A 17,074-nucleotide genomic window follows, 5' to 3' on the forward strand; every position below is an offset into this window, starting at 1 on the left:
GAAACAAGATAAACTGTCAGATAATATTCAGGATTTTTAAGAGATCAAAAAATACTTCCTCCTTCAGCCCAGCCGTAAAAATGGCACCTTCAGCTGCCGGGGAATGTGCTTTTGTTTTGCTCAGTGTCTGGCTGTGGACAAAGGCCAGGAGTGGCACCAATGCTGAGCGAGAGGCTGGGCAGTGCCGGCAGCGGCAGCGTGGGGATGGGAGCAGTGGGGACGGTGTCCATGGGGTGCAGGTGGTGATGGAACAGGGATCCTGCTGCACAGGAGCCACTGGTGGGGTCTTGGAGACCATCACAGCGAGGAGATGCCCACCACCAGAGCCTGCTGCAGAGCTGGGTTTGGCGGCTGTGGTACCCTATGGTGGGTACCACCATCCCTGGCTCCTGCTCTGGTGTGAGCATCTCAATGAGGGATGCGGAGTTTGGACGCCACCAGACCCCCATCTCCTTCTGGGTGGCCCCAAGCATCATCCCTGTGGCAGGGACACCTGCCAGGGCTGGAGGCTGCCCTCCTCACACCGCACGGGCAGGGCACGGGGGAGCCGCATGTTCAGAATGTATTTAAGCTAACACTGCAAGTGAACAATCAGGGCTAATTTAAACAAACTATAATTAAACATAAAGGACTTCTTGGTAGGGAAGTCAGAGGAAAACTGTCAGCGGTTACTTTGGAAGCAAGGCCCTTACCCTTAAAAGAGCAATTTTTGTGCTAATGTGAGCAATCCAGCACTCCCACACTCGCCTTCGGGGGGCCGGTGGGGAAAGAAACTCTTGGGTTTCTTTTGATACCTTTATGTGCTAATCTTCTTAACAGATTTTTAATTAATGGGAGCAGGGCACTTTGCAGCGAAATCCATCGGTGTAATTGCCGGGTGCATTAGTCCCATTAAGCACACAAATTACCTGTCTCCAGGCCGCCGGCCCCACCGGGGAGCTCCCCGCGCTGGACACACCGAGCGGCCCCATTCTGAAACAATTTCGATAAAATAAACTCTCTAATCAGGTAAATAATTCCATAAGGGAAATTGCTGCCTTCCCGCAGCCCCCTCCAGTGGGACCTGGCTACTTTCAGGGGAATGCAGCATGCCTCCAATTACAGGCAAACCTCCAGCTCGGAGACTGCTTGGGAGAAGCCCACGGCACACGGGACCCCCTCGAACCGCAGCGGACAAGGAATTAAGGCATTTAAGCTGTCAGCCAGAATCTGGCCCGCTCCCTGATTACCTGGGGGGACGTGCGGTGTATTTAGGTTCGTGTCCGTTGCAATTTCCTGGCCCCAGCGTTGATCCCGAATGACTCGCGTCCGTGTCAGGTTCCTGCTCGGGGTCCCTCCGACACGTGGCCCCGGGCTCGGGGACGCTGACCTTTGGGCAATTAAGGACATCCAGGCCGGCCAGAGAAGGGGAAAGACGGAGCTGCCCCTACGAGCTGCTGGGTGAGTGGAGCTGCCTGCACCCGCTTCATTGAGGTGCTCAGCATGGCTGTGCTGGCTGCTGTCACCGCTCAGGATGGGTGCCTGCACTCTGGGGTCCTTCCAAGCCCCATCCGTAGGGTTCCATGGTACAAATCTGGACCTAAATGGGATGGAGACTCCCACAGCTCCCTCTGCTCAGCCCCTGAGATGGGAATGTGCCCACATACACAGTAGGGCTCAGGGCACCCATGGTGATGCACAGCCCCAGCGTGCTTCCCACTGCTTGAAGTGGCTGTGCAGTGCCAGGGACTCTGGGATACCCTTGACCAGGATGGCTCCAAATCTGCTGCACCAGTCGGGGCAGCTTCCCACCCTTAGCCCTACACCAGGGAGCAGGAAGGAGGGGTTCTTGCTGCACTGTGCTGTGAGCACATGTGATGGGGACACAGTGACAGGCCGATGCTCAGCGCTGTGCACAGCCAGCCATGGTAGGAACAGCCATGCAGTGAGGTTGCCTTCAAGCATCCCCTGAGCCGCTCAGGTAGGAGATCCCTGTGCTGGTCCCTGACCCCAGGATGGAGGAGCTCAAACCATGGGTGGCACAGAGCTGCTCTTCCCCTTGTCTGCCCCCATGGCACCTGGCACGGAGGGAGCAGAGGGTGATCCATGGGGCCATCGGAAGGTCGGAGCGCGGGAGCCGCCTCAGTGCACGGTGCTGGTGAGCGCGGGCAGGGAACCCTACACCGTGTGTAATTGGCATCAGATGCTCCCTGACCTGCTGCATCCACCGGGAAGCTGGAAGCATTTATTTGTCTGAGCCAGCGGCTCTATCTGCGTGCGGGAGGCGTTGGCGGTGGCGGGGGCCGGGCTCCCGAGCCTAATGAGTCTGAGCTGAAGATGATGAATATGATTGCTGAAAAGCGCCTTCCTGAGTCCTCCTTTCCTGGGGCTCAGGTTACCTGTTCCCAGACAGCCTGTCCAGCCCCGGCTTTTCAGCTCTCATTTGTAGCCCCTCAAACAGCGCCTGTCAGCTCCGCGCGCTGGAGGGAACGCGGGTCCTCCGCTGCCGTGGAGCTGGGCAAGGGGCCATCAGGGAGAGGTTTGCTCCCTGGGCTGCACCGATGCTGCCCTGCTTGGCCCTGTACCCCCAGAGCATCCCTGAGCCCAGCACAGGGTGACCAGACCAGTGTGATGCTCTATGTGGGGTCTCTGGGCCATTGTGTGGATTGAAGCTCCTGTGGTTCTCAGGGACCTTCCCCTTGGGGCACTTGTCACCGGTCACCTCAGAACCTTAAGGTAGAAAAAAGGGGGTTTGGCTTCCCTGTTCTCTGCCCAGCCCCTGCAGCCGACAGTCGAGTGTACACACGCTGAGCTACTTCCCACCCAAGGAGCCTCTCTGGGATGCACAAGGTTGGGTCATGCCAGGGGATGCTCCATGAGCCATGCAGATGCCCCGGGATTAGGGGGACACACTCCTGGACTGGGAGCCATGGGGGTGCCCCTGTCCCACTGCCCCAAAGCTCCCCTCGATGGCTGCCACCTCACCCCATGGCTGTGGGGTCACAGCACGGGGTGCCCCCACGGCTCCAGCCCCCCTGGGAAGACGAGGGAAGGAGTTGTAGGTGCTGAACCACTGCAGGTGCTTGGGTCCCAATGTCCTGCTCCGGTGCCATTGCGAAGCATCACCCCAGACCCGGGGGAAAAGGGTCCTGGGGGGCAGAGCGGAGCTGTGGGGCGGCCCGGTGCAAAGCAGCTCAGGACCATCAGCGCTTTCCCAGTGCCTCCCGGTGCCTCCGCAGCCCCGGCCGGCGCGGCGCTGCCATTGACGGTGTTTTGCTGCCTCCCTACGGGAGGACGCGGCCGGCACCACCGGCTCCCGCAGCCCCGCCGGCTCCCGCCCCGGGCATGGACACAGGGACACAGGGACACGCCATGGGATGGGGACACGCAATGACCTCTCGTCACTGCATCTCCCACAACGCCCTCTCCATCCTAATTTAAACTGGAGCAAGACCGAGGCGGCAGCTCCCGCATCCATCCTCTCGGCAGAGACGGAGGTGCAGCATCAGCACATCACTGGGGCAGGACCAACAGCCCAGGACAGCCATAGCTGGAGTGGGGCCACAGTCGCATCCCCCCTGCACCGAGGGGGGAAGAACAGGAAGCAAAACCCCAGTGATGCCTCTGGAAAGAGGAGGGAAGCTGAGGGAAGACAAGGGGTGAAGCCACAGCACTGATACCCACGGCTGCTGCTGTGAAAAGTGGAAGAGCATCCTGAGACCAGCATGGGGCTGGCCAAGAGCTGAGAGCGTGGCGTGAGACAGTTTCTTCTCCAAAGCAATGAGACCACTCTGGCTGCAATGGGAAGAAAAACTGACCCTGACCCACAGAAATGCAGCCGGAGAAGGGAGTTTGGGTCAAGATCGGAGTCCAAAATCATGACCTGGAAAAAATACCCAGATTTAAAGCAGGAGCTGGAGAACAGAGCTGTCCCAGGGAGCCTGGAGAACACTTTGAAGCTAACTGAGGAAGAAAGTGCCCTGTACATAGTTGTAACTGTCTGTACCAACTGCACTAAGCACTGTAAGCATCCTATGGAACACACTCAAAAGGCACCTCAAAAGAAACTTCACAGAACTCTATGGAAGGAGCCATCTGGGGGGGGATCAATCTGGTGGAGCAGCTCCTTAGGGCCACTGTGGATGTGCAGGCCCGCGGGGGGCTTCAGTTGGCTTTGGGCCATGGGGGGAGGCTGAGGCTCCCCTTCACATCCTGGTGGCTGCCCTGGGCTGGGTTAGCACCGAGCTCCTCACCCCCCATGCCCCAACCCACAGTGGGAGGCCCAGTGAGGACCAGCAGCAGACACAGGAGGACCTTTGGGCATTGGGAACTGCTCCGGTCACCTCCAGGAAGGTTTTGGGTGCTCAGGGCTGAAACTCTCCAGCCAGAGCCCAGCCTCCTCAGGCTGCCTCTGCCACTCGTCCGTCCATCCCACTGCTGCATCCCACTGGTGAGGAGCGCTCCCAGGAGCCGTGGCAAGGCCACATCCCCATTGCTGCCCTGCACCCAGAGGAGCAGCAGCCACCCATTCCCCACCCCTCCTGAGTGCGCTCGTCAGGCTGAAGGAAACCTTTCTACTTGCCTGGTTCCCCCCAGGACCATGGTGGTGATGCTCATGGGGCTCCACAGCACCACACTCGAGTTTCCCCTTGCTGCTGCAGAGCCATGTCGGGTGTTTGCTGGCCAGACCCAGTGCCCACGCTGCCAAGCCCGTGCCAGACCTCCAGATGTTCCCCTTTTGCGACCTGTGTGGTCCCAGCCCTGTGCTCGTGCCAAGGGAGGCTGTGAAGCCATGATCCCACCATGATGCCCAGGCAGCACCAGTCCAGGGCCTGCTGTGTACCCAGAGCTGGCTCCCATCCTGAGACATGAGCACAGACATCCCGGGTCGCAGCTCAGACAGAGACAGACATCACACAGGGGAACGGGTCTGGGTACCAGCAGAGATGCCAGGAGCAGTGGGGCTGCCCCACACCCCGCAGCTGCCTTCTGCAGCCCCCTCCCTTGCCTGGCACTTTGAGGACAGCGCCTCGGTGGCCCCGGCGCGACAGCCACAGCCTTGGGCTACTGCAGCCGCTTCCTGTATTGAGCAAGAGGGGGATTATTAAAACCTGACGGGAGGGAAGGGAGCGGGGCAGTGAGCGCTGGGGCTGCGGCATCCCTAAAAGCTGCTGGGCTGGCCCAGGGGTGAGAGAGGTGCCAGGGTCTGACAGATCCCATGTGCTGTGGTCAACAGCACTGGGCATCAAGTGTGGGGTGGGAGGGAAAGGCCAGAGCTGGGGCTGGCGGTGCCGTTTGTGGGGACAGAGAGGAAAATGCTCACTGCAGGGTAAACTCTGTGGGGCTGGGATGCCGTGGGGCCGGTGGCAGCAGTAGGGGAGGAACCCGGTGCTGCTCCACTCATACAGAGCTGAGCGCACAGGCACAAGGCAGGGGCACAGGGCAATGCCTTGGTGAGTGTTTGACACCGTCCCCCCATGCTCCTGCCGAAACCATCCCAACACCCTGCCCAAACCCCATCCTCTGCACTGAACTGGCACCCTGCCCTGCCTTTGTGTTTGGTGCCCATAGAGGCAGCTCGGCCTCTCCTCACCTCCGAGGCCAGAGGCCAGGGTGAGAGGCTGGGTGTGCAGTGCCCAGCAGCACAGCGCTGCCTGCAGGCAGGAGCAGCCCTGGCCCCGGCACACGCTCACTGCCCCAACTGCACACATGCAGCAAACCCTGCCCCTCATTCCTGCAGACGCTCATCAGTGGGAGGCAGCCGCTGTCCCCACCCTTCCAGAGTGCATCAGGAGCCTGCTGAGCTCATGTGTGCGTCACGGCTGATGCATTCCCCTGCTGAAGCTGGATCTGAGGCCCTGGTTCATTGTCGGACACCTGCAAGGGCTGCTCACCCTGCGGGGATGCTCCCTCCCCACTGCTGAAAGCCAGCAAAGCCCCACGGCGTGAGACCCAGACCCACGGTCTCTGTCCCACAGCCCCACTCCTGTCCTGTCCCCACCTCACAGCCAAGTGCAGGAACCAGGCAGGAGCTGCGCACACCCTGGGTGCTGCCCTGCAAGGAGGTGACAGCAAAACCCCATTTACTCTTGAATCACACCCAGCCCTGTGCCGGGGTCTCTGCTGCTGCTGCAGAAGAGGGTGAGCAGCCACAGCCCCTGGGCTCTGGGTACCACCAGGATCAGGGACATCCCTGAGGCTGTCCCAGCGAGGTCTGCAGCCCATCATGCTCCCACCCACTCCAGTCACATGCAGAGCCTCTTCGGGCTCAATGCAGCCCCTGGTGATGCAGGTGCCTGGGCTGGCCTGGTCCTGTCCCCGCTGTCAGTAGCCAGGCAGAGAACACCCAGCCATGATTCCATTCAGCTTGCCTGGCTGTTGGTGGCTGTGGGCACCTTGGGCCTCCTGGCACCGACCTGCAGAGGGTCAGAGGGAGCTGAGCCAGGCCCATGGCCCCTGGCCCTGCTGCTGCTGCCTGAGCTGTAACAGCGTGCCCGGGCCATAGCGATCCAGGCAAGGAGCTTGCGGATCAGGGGATGGGCATGGAGATCCTCGGGGGACCAGGCTGTGGGCATGAGGATGCTGGGGATGTGAGGACCAGGGGATGTGGGCACCGTGTCTGGAGCCCGGTGGGACAGGGGGACCAGGAGGCGGCTCTGAAGCTGCTGGGGGGGATCAGGACCTGGAGGGACGCGGGGACGGTCACGGGGCTCCTGGGGCACGCGTGGCTCAGGGCAGGCCCGGGGGTAGCCCCGGGGCTCCGCAGTGCGCGCTCCGGGCTGTCGGAGGCGTCCTCGCCCCGTCGCGGGCGGGAGGAGGCGCGGCTGGGACGGGAGCGGCGGGGCCGGGCCGAGGGCGGCGGCGGGACGCGGCGGAGCTGCTCTCGCCATGGGCGGTGGGTGCCGGGACCGGGCCCCGCCGGGCGCGGGGCTGCGGCTGCTCCTGGCCCACGCCGTGCTGCTCTGCACCACCGGGAGCGCCGCGACCGACGGCTCCGGTACGAGGGCGGGGACAGCACCGGCAGGGAGGGAACGAGGGAAGGAGGGAAAGAAGGAGACAGCCCCGGGGGAGCCTGTACCGGGGGAGCGGCGACGCCCGCACCAGGGGGGCATCAGGCACCGAGGGGGACCCGGGCAGTGAGGGGGGAGCCAGCCCCGGGGATGCGGAGGGATCTGGTCCTCCCGGTGCCGCGGAGGCGCAGGGGACCGCAGGGGCGCCGCTGCTGCCCCGGCACTCGGGGAGAGGTCGGAGCCTTTGCCCCGGGGACGGATCGTGCCCATAGCCCCGGGCCGGAGGGGGCAGGGGGCTGCGAGCGGAGTCCCCGAGGGGAGGGCAGGGAGGGCGGGCGGGGGCCGCGGGGGGACCGGAGCCGCAGGTTTTGTCCGGTCGCGCCTGACTGGGGAGCAAAACCACCCGTGAAAAACAAACTTCCTTTACCCCCGCTGCGCCGGGGGGACCACACGCAGCGGCTGCAGGAGCCGTGGATGGCCCCAGTGTGACCGCACCGCAGCGCAGGGCTCCATCCAAGGCCACTGCTGCCCATGGGGCAGGAGGGGACCGCAGCCTCCCCGGGGTGGCCCTGACACCAGGGTGAGGGGCACCCGCTGCTCCCTGCAGCTTCCCGTCTGGGATGAGGCTTCTGGAAGAAAAGACGGCAATATCCATGCATGCTGGCACCAGGGCCCTGCACACACCGGAGAAACGGCAGTTTGGGGGTGAGGATGGAGGGCCGGGAGCAGCAGGGATGGCTTCAGCGGCCTGAGCCATGGTTTCACTCCCGTGCCCACGTGCTGCAGCAGCTCACTGCACGCTGGTACAACCACACTGGGCTCAGGCTGCCCCTGCACCTGGGGGTGTCAAGGAGCAACGCTGTGTACAGAAGGAATCCATGGAATGTGTTGGCAAAATAACCCACTTCTTGAATCCCATTGGCTCCATCCCCAGCTCTTCAGGTGCAGTCTCCTGCAGCTCCTTAATGGAGCATTGACTGCAGCCCTTATTCCATGAAATGAGCTTCCTCCTTGCAGGAAAACACCACCCCAGTGTGAAGCTCAAACCAGATCAAGTATGTGGGCTGCATCCCTCAGCAGGGCTCTGCCCGGGTTTACCTGTTGCTATGGGAATTGATCTGCCCAGACCCAGAACATGAGCATACATGTCTGAAAGGGGAGCACAACCCCGGCTTGCAGTGCTTTGAGGCCCCAAGGCTGTGGCCATGCAGCAGGCAGCCATGTGGGGGAAGCCCATCAGGATGTCTGCCCAAGAGGAGAGGTCCCATGGGATAGATCCGGCTGTCACCCACTGCGCTGGACCATAGGTGGTGGGGACAAGCAAGGGACAACCTCTGTGTGGTTGCTTCCTCGGCATGGCCTCTCCCAGCACAGATTTCATCTCTCTGAGAAGCAGCTCCTGGGGACTGAGGACAGCCAGGAGCAGCATCCATGTGTCCTGCCGTGCACAGGACAGGGCCTGGGACACACTGCATGCCCAAAGCAGCTGGGTCAGATGCACCCAGCCACCACCAGCCCCTGGAGCTCACTGCTGTGCACCAGGATCAAAGTGAAGTTCACTGCGTGGGGAAAAAGGAGAACATACCTGGGATACACATGAAAGGCTCTTCCAAGCCCAATTAGGGATGCAGATAGCTGATTGAAGCTGATTGAGGAATGAGGGAACGGTGCCATACCCCGAGGTGCTGTCAGCAGAGCAGCCCGGCTCCTGCTCCTCCCCAGCATTGCCCCAGGAGGACCACAGCCCTAACCTAGACCTTGGATCTGCTTTAGAAGACCAAACAACACGCTGCTTGCCTCGAGCGGAGCCAAGCTGGGCTCCTGGGATTCCCCTGTTCATTGCTGCAGACCCTGCTCTCGGCCGCTGTCGCCTTCAGGGGTGTCGCTCTGTGCAAGGGCTTTTGCGAAATAAACCTGATTTTCCTCTCCAGAGCCGTCCCACGGCTCCCACCGGCAAACAGGAGGTGCGGCAGCACCCGAACATCACCGTCACCCCGAGCTCCAGCCATGGGGCAGGCTGGGCACAGACCCCAGGGGCAGGGGCAGAGCCGCTTCTGATTCATGCCTGTTTCTACAGCCCTCCTCCCAGCACAGCCCCTCTGCAATGGGGCTCGTGGGGCTTCAGCTGGGCTGCAAAGGGAGCCTGGTGCCACACTGAGAGCCCTGGGGCTGTACCACCAGCCCCAGCCCATCCTCATGCCCATCAGCCTGGCTCAGGTGCAGGGAGCAGCATCCCCCAGCCCCACGTGGCACACAGCTGCAGCCCTGGCGCGCTGCTCTGCTCGCAGGGATGCCAGAAGTGGTTGCAGATGACGATCTGCCTGTGCTGCCTTTGCTGGGAGCAGCGTTTGGGCCCGAGGAGACAGAAAAACAAGTGCATGAGCCTTTCATCATCTTCAAAGCCCGCAGCCACGGAGCCGGGTCCCATTGAGCAAGCCTGGCTCCGTCCCGGCCGTGATTCACCCCAGGTTGCTCTGGCTGCGGTTTGCAGAGCGGATGTTGTCTGAAATCTGGCGTTTTCCAGCAGTGATGGAGCGTGTTCACAGCTTTGCCATCAGCAGCACTGAGCCTGGCAGTGGCATTCCCACACCTGGAGCCATCCCAACAGCGCGGGTGCGGGAGTCCAGGCTGGGGTGGGGAGAGGCACCGCAGGAGGGAGGCTCCGAGAGGATGCGAGGGGGGTGCTGTTGCGGGCCAGGACACGCTCCAGCCCCTTCCCACCCTTTTTGGCTGGAACATGCCATTCCCGGCGCACCCCCGGTACCTGTGGGGCTGACACCACCGTGAACCACGGGAGGAGGCAGCTCGGCTGAGCCCGGCGTGCTGCTAAATGCGGCTCGGAGCAGTGCTTGGTCACAACGAGCCATGGAACCCGGTGCTGAGAGAGCTGTGCAAGGTGAACTTCTCCTGACTCCATACATCAGCTGGGAACGGGAATGTGACAGAGCCTGTGGCATGGAGCATCTTCCCAACACTGTGGCTGTGGCAGCCCCACAGCCCCCTGCGTTACACTGAGCATGGCACAAGGATGCTGAGTTAGGTGTTGAGGGTCTGAAGCAGGAATAGCCCAGAGGATACTGGGGCTGCATCGGAACATGGGCCCCACTGTGAAAATCCCCACCTTGGAAAAGCCTGAATGGGAGGTCTGACCGTAATCTGTGTGAGATAAATAAGATCCGAGATGAAAGGGAGTCTGATGGGAAGGCTGGGATCTGAACGTGTCTTTGCAAGCTGGCCCCTGTGCCGCGAGGGATTTGGGGTCACAGAGCTGCTGGCCAAGCCCCTGCTGTGCCCTGGCTGGGACACGGAGCAGCCCTGCAAAATGAGCTTTGTTTTCCAAAGATGCTAATTTGGAGCTGCGATTTCTGATGGAAAAAATGTGGTTCCTATTCCGTGTGCCTGTCCCTCCGCCCCAGCCTTGGCACCTGCCCCCACATTCCTGAAGGATCTGAACCAGGTCTGCTGAGCTCATGGACCATGCAGAGAAGCTGATGGACCCAGGAGATCTTCCTTCATCAGCTGTGACACTGAGCACACAGGGGATGGTTCTCGGCCTCTCCTAGTGCTCATGGCACGCATCCATCTTTGCCCCTGCGCTGGTGGCACTGGAGCAGAGCACTGTCGGTGGCTCCCATGTCCCCAAGCGCTGTGCTTCCCAGTGACCACCATCCTGCTGGTGTGCAGCAAACCCCTCAGCCAAGGTTGCTCCAGGAGCTTTTGTCTCTTGGCACTTTCATTCTCCTGGTGCACAGGCTCTGTCCCCGGTCTGCAGGGACTGCCCCAGCCTGGTGATGCTGAGGATGGTTTTGGGAGGCAGCAGCACAGAGGACATCTGCGTTTCCAGCAGCCCCTGGGCTGATGAAGGGCAGGGGCATCTCCAGCCAGCCCCACTCTTGGTTCTCTTTCTCCCCTGAGTTTTGCTGCCCCAGGATGGACCAGAGGGGCTTGGCGTGGGTGGGAGCCTTGCACTGCCCCAGAGCTGGGAGCTGCTTTATGGGGGGGGTTCTCCCTCTGTCCCACAGGATCCTGCCGCCGTGGGGCCCGCAGGAAGGGGCCCTTATCTCATGCCTGCAGGCTGGGGCACGGCGGTGGCAGAGGAAGGGGCTGGGTGGGAGCTGGGGACCGGGCGCTGCAGTCGGCCCCTTCCATCCGGTTGGAGCGGCGAGGACGGAGGAGCCGTTTGCCAAAGAAAACTCCAGCCCTGACAATCGCTGTTGTTCTTAACACCAGAGCTGTGTTTGTGCTGCTGGGCCCTGCACTGGGGCTCTGGGGCACAGCAGTCTCTGTGCATGAGGCAGGACATAACCGTGACGTGGCCCTATGGTTGCACAGGGCAGGACAGGGCCCTGGCAGCAACAGCAACGGGGGGGGACACAGTGCTTGCAGCACCCATTGGTGTGGGGCCGTGGGGTGCAGATGGTTGTTTCAGACAAGGCCAACTTCCACAGGGAAGAAGGAGCAGTGCTGAAGCGATGCTCCTGCCCAAAATCCCTCGCCCGGGAGGTGGGAGGAAAGCTGAGCAGTAACATCTGCTGATCCTGCAGTTGTCAGGGCAGCGCTCGGCTCCTGCAGCACGCCGTGGACACCAGCCTTGGGGCTGCGCTCATGGATGTGGCTGGTATCAAAGCACCTCATTGCAGCGAACCTCCCAGGGATGCATCCCCCTGAGCAGGACCCGGCTTGGCTGTGTCTCCCCATTGAGGAGCAGGGAGCGGCTGGGTGCAGTGATGCTGCGCCTGGATGGTGATGCCTTTCTCTGCCCGCAGTGAATCCCTGCTGCTACTTCCCCTGCCAGCACCAAGGGGTGTGTGTGAGGGTCGGCCTGGGAGGATACGAGTGTGACTGCACACGGACGGGGTACTCTGGGGACAACTGCACCTCCCGTAAGTCCCTCTTGCCCAGAGGACCCCTGGCACCCCATGGGGCCGTCAGCGGCATCCTTACTGGGGTGGGTGATTTGCCTGGTCTGTGCCCCCCAGCCGAGCTCTGGACGCGCCTCCACAACCTGCTGAAGCCCAGTCCTGCCTTCTACCACTTCATCCTGACCCACTTCAAGTGGCTGTGGGACATCATCAACAGCACCTGCATCAGGGACACGCTCATGAGGCTCGTGCTCACAGGTGAGGGGTTGGAGCGGGTCTTGGAGTGCAGCAGGACTTGGGGACCCCTTGGGCATCAGCAGAGGCGTGGGTAGGGGTGGCACTGATGCTGAGGGGCTCCCAGGGGCACGGTGGGTACCAGGCTTGAGTCACCTCACTGGGAGGCCCAGGGAGCTTGTCCCCCATCACTCCATGCCCCTGTCACAGCATCACCCTTCCCACGGGGTGCAGGGGGTCTGCAGGCCGGGCTGTCCGTGTGTCCCCATCCACACCAGGCTTCCAGCCTGCTGGAAAACACGAGCAGCTCTTGGCACGCCATGCTCCTGGGGCCAAAGGGCTCTTAAGCAGCCGCACGGAAAGCAGACTGAGGAAATGTGGCCCTTGTTATTCATGTCCCCACATTCATAAATATTTAGGTTCCAGCTCTTGGAGCTGTAGCAACACGTTCACAAGGCTCCGGCTGTTGGCTTTACCATTTCTATGTGGTTGTCATCTCATTCATCATTCAAGAATCCACTTAGTGCGTTTGTATGAGCCTTCCTCCTCTGCAGGGAACTGCAGCCTTTAAAAGGCTTCTTGGAGCAAAGCCTGGGATGCCCCCATGCCTCTGCTGCTGGTACCTTTATGGGATGTAAGGGGAGGGTTGGTGAGCAAGGGGCTGGGGACAGAGCCCATGGGATGCTGCTGTACGTGACTCCCCCTCTCTTTCCAGTTCGTGCCAATCTCATCCCCAGTCCCCCCACCTTTAACTCTGACTACGGTTACATCAGCTGGGAAGCCTATGCCAATGTCAGCTACTACACCCGTGTCCTCCCGCCCGTGCCGGATGACTGCCCAAAGCCCATGGGGACCAAAGGTACGTGGCTGGCCCAGCACCAATGGGGCTGAGTAGCTGCAATAGCACCCTGGGTCCATACCTGGGGCAGCATCGGTGTTTCCCATCCGCCCATGCCAAGCTTTCACTGCTATGGATACACCCACTGGGCACTGCTTCCTCTGTTCTGCCCATGCTGGCCTGCAGGCAGGAGTTGCTTGATGGTATCCAAAGAGCTGCTGGGACAGCTCAGGCTGAGCTGCTGGGGCATGTCACAGCCTGTGTAAGAGGGCTGTGAGAAGCCTGTGCAGAGGCACCACTGCCGGTGCCGCAGCAGACCCAGCAGCAACACCAACAGCCCCATGGCCAGCACTGGTACCCAGCTGGGCGGGCGCAGGTCATCTGCCCTCAACCTCCATCCTTTGCAGGGAAGCAGCAGCTCCCTGACCCCCAGCTCCTGGCAGAGAGGTTCCTGCTGCGGAGGAAGTTCGAAGCTGATCCCCAGGGCACCAACCTGATGTTTGCCTTCTTCGCCCAGCATTTCACCCACCAGTTCTTCAAGACATCCGGCAAGATGGGACGCGGCTTCACCAAGGCGCTGGGGCACGGGGTGAGGGATGCTGGAATGCTTGGGGGCGTGGGGCATGCAGCAGTGAGGAGGGGACCAGGGCGTGCATGGCCTTTGGAGCAGCACTGATGCCATGCTCTCTTGGCAGGTGGACCTCGGGCACTTGTATGGGGACAACCTGCAGCGGCAGCACCAGCTGCGACTCTTCAAGGATGGGAAGCTGAAATTCCAGGTACCCAGCACAGCCAAATGTGTCTCAGCCCTGTGATCCAGAGCTGTTTCAAGCCACATCCCTCTGGCAGCTCCAGGGAAACCCCAGCCCCTTGTGGCTGCCAGCCAAAGATGCCTTATCAGAGGGACAAGCATTGTAGCTGTTCTGATGGCAGCAGGCATTCCTAGTTGGGGCTGTATGAGGGAGGTGTTTCTGTTTCACTCACTGCTTGCAGGAAAGCAGCCCTGGTACCTGTAGGGCCTGGCTGGACAGGCTTTCACCGAGGTGGTTTTCTCCTCTCCTCTCTTTCTGTCATCCTGTTCTTGTCCTCAAGGTGGTGGATGGGGAGGTGTACCCCCCCACGGTCACCGATGCCCCGGTCCACATGGTCTACCCGCCTGCCGTCCCCAAGGAGAAGCAGCTGGCGATAGGGCAGGAGGTGTTCGGGCTGCTGCCGGGGCTCTGCATGTACGCCACGCTCTGGCTGCGCGAGCACAACCGTGTCTGTGACGTTCTGAAACGGGAGCATCCCACCTGGAGCGACGAGCAGCTCTTCCAGACGGCTCGGCTCATCCTCATCGGTGAGGGCACCGCCAGCACAGAGCCCTGTGTCCATCCCCCTGGTGTCGTGGGCTGAGCCCAGCCGGTAACTCAGAACCATGCAGCCACTCACTCCTCTTCCTTCTTGCCTCCCCGCTCCTGGAGGGATGGGGAGGAGAATGGAACGAATGTAAACCCCACGGGTTGAGGTAACAGTCTGGTAACTAAGGTATAACACAAACCACTGCTGCTGCCACCAATGATAATGATGATGTTCTCAGGCTAAAGTCGAAAACGCAGCACTGCACCAGCTACTAAGGAGGAGACAATGACTGCTACAGCTGAACCCAGGACGCTGGGCAAGCCCCAAGGACTTGAGCATTGTTTGGTCTCTGAAGGTAGTGGCCAGACTGGCTTTAGAGGCAGGAGGAGTTTCTTTGGCAGCCTTCCGAGGATCGCTGGCTTTGGTCCATAGAGCAAACACGGGCTTTGAGCCATCAAAAATACTGATTCTGAGTAATTTTGTTGCAATTTTGAATTTTTGCATTTTAATGTTCATGATGAGTGTACTGTAATCTCACGGAAAGTCATTCTTGACCAAACTCCAGACAAATCCCTGTCACCACATTATCTGCAAGCAGCGTGTCGAGGTCAGCTTCCTCAGGAACCGTTTCGGTTTTGGCAGACTGACCTTTGCTGCTTGTAAAGGGATTCACTGACAAATCCCCAACCAGCAGAACAGGCCCACAGTCAGAAAGGTCCCGGGATGAGGGGGATGAGTGCTGGGAGGTGCTTCCATAGCACGTGGGTAACGTTTTGGGGTACAGAGCTGGTGTCTCCTGCTGCTGACGGCCGCTTCTCCTGCCTCTTAACCAGGGGAGACCATTAAGATCGTCATTGAAGACTACGTCCAGCACCTCAGCGGGTACTACCTGAGCCTCAAGTTTGACCCCGAGCTGCTTTTCGGGACACAGTTCCAGTACCGGAACCGCATCGCAGTGGAATTCAACCAGCTCTATCACTGGCACGGGCTGATGCCCGACTCCTTCATCATCCAGGGGGAAGAGTACAGCTACGAGCAGTTCCTCTACAACACCTCCATGCTCATGGACTATGGTGTCGAGGCACTGGTGGAGTCCTTTTCCAAGCAGATTGCGGGAAGGGTAAGGTCTTCTCTGCCCTCCCTGGCAGTGCTGGGGCTCTGGAACCCTGGGAACATCCCTGTTCCCATTCACTGGGTCATCCCTTACACACAAAGCCTTCTACTCAGCACTTGATGGGCAGGCCACAAGCACCATAGCAAGGCTGGGCCTTGGCAGCCCCTTTGGTTTGCTCTCAGGACTCTGTAGTAAACATAACGGTGATGCCAGGAGCCTGCGGGTAAGCTGGGGTCCTCCAGCCCACACAGGGCTGTGGAGCAGCCTGGGCATGGGAGCAGCACTGTTCTTTGCTGCCATCACATGGATGCTTTCCTCCAAGGGATTGCACCTCCATTCCTGACCCTCTCTGCTTGTGCAAAGTGCAGACTGGCTGTTGTGTGTTCGGGTTCTCCCAAAGCCCTGTCATCTCCCCCCTTCACCCAGGCCAGTGGATCACCATCCACCCAGGGCTTCTCCCGCACCATTCTCTGACCTGCCCTGGGAACTGATGAGCCCAACCTGCTCTATAGCTGTTTCCTGGCACTGTGCAGTGATTCCCCCTCTTCTTGGTGCTGTGCTCATGTGCTGCTCTCTATGACACCGTGCCCAGGACATGAATGCTTCACTGCAGTAGCTTTGGAATGGATGCTGGTGCCTCTTGTGCCTCACGTATGCTCCTCCTCGTGTTCTCACCCTCCAGATCGGTGGGGGACAAACCATCCACGCCAATGTCTTGAAAGTGGCCATTGGGGTCATCAAGGAATCCCGGCAGCTCAGGCTCCAGCCGTTTAATGAGTATCGGAAAAGGTTTGGCATGAAGCCCTACAAGTCCTTTCAGGAGCTCACAGGTAGGGCTGCAGTGCTGCTGTGAGGGCTCTTGGGGTTCACTGGGGCAGTGGAGATGCTCTGTGCTCACGCTGGGGTGTAAGACCATGAGCTGCTCCTCTGCAATGTGGCTGGGCTGTGGGAGCTGCCACGTTCCCGTTAACCACAGCAAGGCCAGGCCTTGCCTGGGGTGATTCCCTTTCTAAAGCACTCTGACGTTTGCTTGATGCAGGAGAGGAAGAGAAAGCGGCAGAACTGCAAGAGCTGTATGGAGACATTGATGCTCTGGAGTTCTACCCGGGCTTGCTGCTTGAGAAACCCCAACCCAATGGAATCTTTGGGGAAAGCATGGTGGAGATTGGAGCTCCATTTTCCCTGAAGGGGCTTTTTGGAAACCCCATCTGCTCCCCGGAGTACTGGAAACCCAGTACCTTTGGCGGAGCAACTGGCTTTGAGATAGTGAAGACAGCATCGCTCAAGAAGCTCGTGTGCCTCAATGTGAAGAAGTGCCCATATGTGTCGTTCCGTGTGCCGGATGCTGTGGGAAGGGGCAGCCCTCAGGATGGAGGACATTCAACGGAGCTCTAGCACCAGCACAGCCTGCCCAGGTACCAGCAAAGCTGCGCTCCAGGCCTGGCGCTGAGTATCCCATTCCTTCCTGCAGGTAGTGGGCATGCCCACCACTGTGCTGAGGAGAAGCAGGACAGAAGGTGATCCCATCCTGGGCATCCTCCACACCAGGCCTCTAGGATAGGCTTGTACCAGCCCTGTGAAAACCCCGAGTGCCTCAGGGGCTGTCCTGGGTTCAGCTCTAACAGTTGCTTTTCTCCTCCTTAGTAACTGGCTCAGGGCTGTGTTTTGTTTTACCCTGAGAACACTGCTGACACCA

At 60.4% G+C, this 17,074-nt stretch overlaps 2 protein-coding genes across 2 annotated transcripts in view; both read left to right on the forward strand.

Moving 5' to 3' along the window:
• Positions 1 to 1,340, forward strand: part of LOC133211831 (carboxyl-terminal PDZ ligand of neuronal nitric oxide synthase protein-like) — a 111,543-nt gene extending 110,203 nt beyond the window's left edge. Inside the window, exon 12 of the transcript XR_009725299.1 lies at positions 1,318 to 1,340. The gene's annotated coding sequence lies outside the window, so the exon portion shown is untranslated. The remainder of the gene's footprint in view (positions 1 to 1,317) is intronic.
• Positions 1,341 to 6,778: 5,438 nt separating this feature from the next.
• On the forward strand, positions 6,779 to 17,044 carry PTGS1 (prostaglandin-endoperoxide synthase 1). The gene is made up of 10 exons (XM_061352530.1): positions 6,779 to 6,976; positions 11,756 to 11,872; positions 11,969 to 12,109; positions 12,801 to 12,944; positions 13,331 to 13,512; positions 13,619 to 13,702; positions 14,016 to 14,262; positions 15,098 to 15,384; positions 16,061 to 16,208; positions 16,418 to 17,044. Exons 1-10 carry the CDS (start codon positions 6,868 to 6,870, stop codon positions 16,771 to 16,773), a joined length of 1,815 nt encoding a protein of 604 aa, XP_061208514.1. The 5' UTR covers positions 6,779 to 6,867; the 3' UTR covers positions 16,774 to 17,044.
• Positions 17,045 to 17,074: the final 30 nt, after the last annotated feature.

This window comes from Neopsephotus bourkii, unplaced genomic scaffold (assembly GCF_033783945.1).
Source record: "Neopsephotus bourkii isolate Nb327-2 ecotype Australia unplaced genomic scaffold, CSIRO-AGI_Nbou_v1 NB_659, whole genome shotgun sequence".
Lineage (NCBI taxonomy): Eukaryota > Metazoa > Chordata > Aves > Psittaciformes > Psittacidae > Neopsephotus > Neopsephotus bourkii.

What these genes read in the sequence shown, in the direction of transcription:
- PTGS1 (XM_061352530.1), top strand. Translation starts at nt 6,868, where the DNA reads ATGGGCGGTGGGTGCCGGGACCGGGCCCCGCCGGGCGCGGGGCTGCGG. An exon ending in CCAAGGCGCTGGGGCACGGG is followed by an intron (nt 13,513 to 13,618) that starts GTGAGGGATGCT and finishes CTCTCTTGGCAG; the next exon opens with GTGGACCTCGGGCACTTGTA. An exon ending in GTCCTTTCAGGAGCTCACAG is followed by an intron (nt 16,209 to 16,417) that starts GTAGGGCTGCAG and finishes TGCTTGATGCAG; the next exon opens with GAGAGGAAGAGAAAGCGGCA.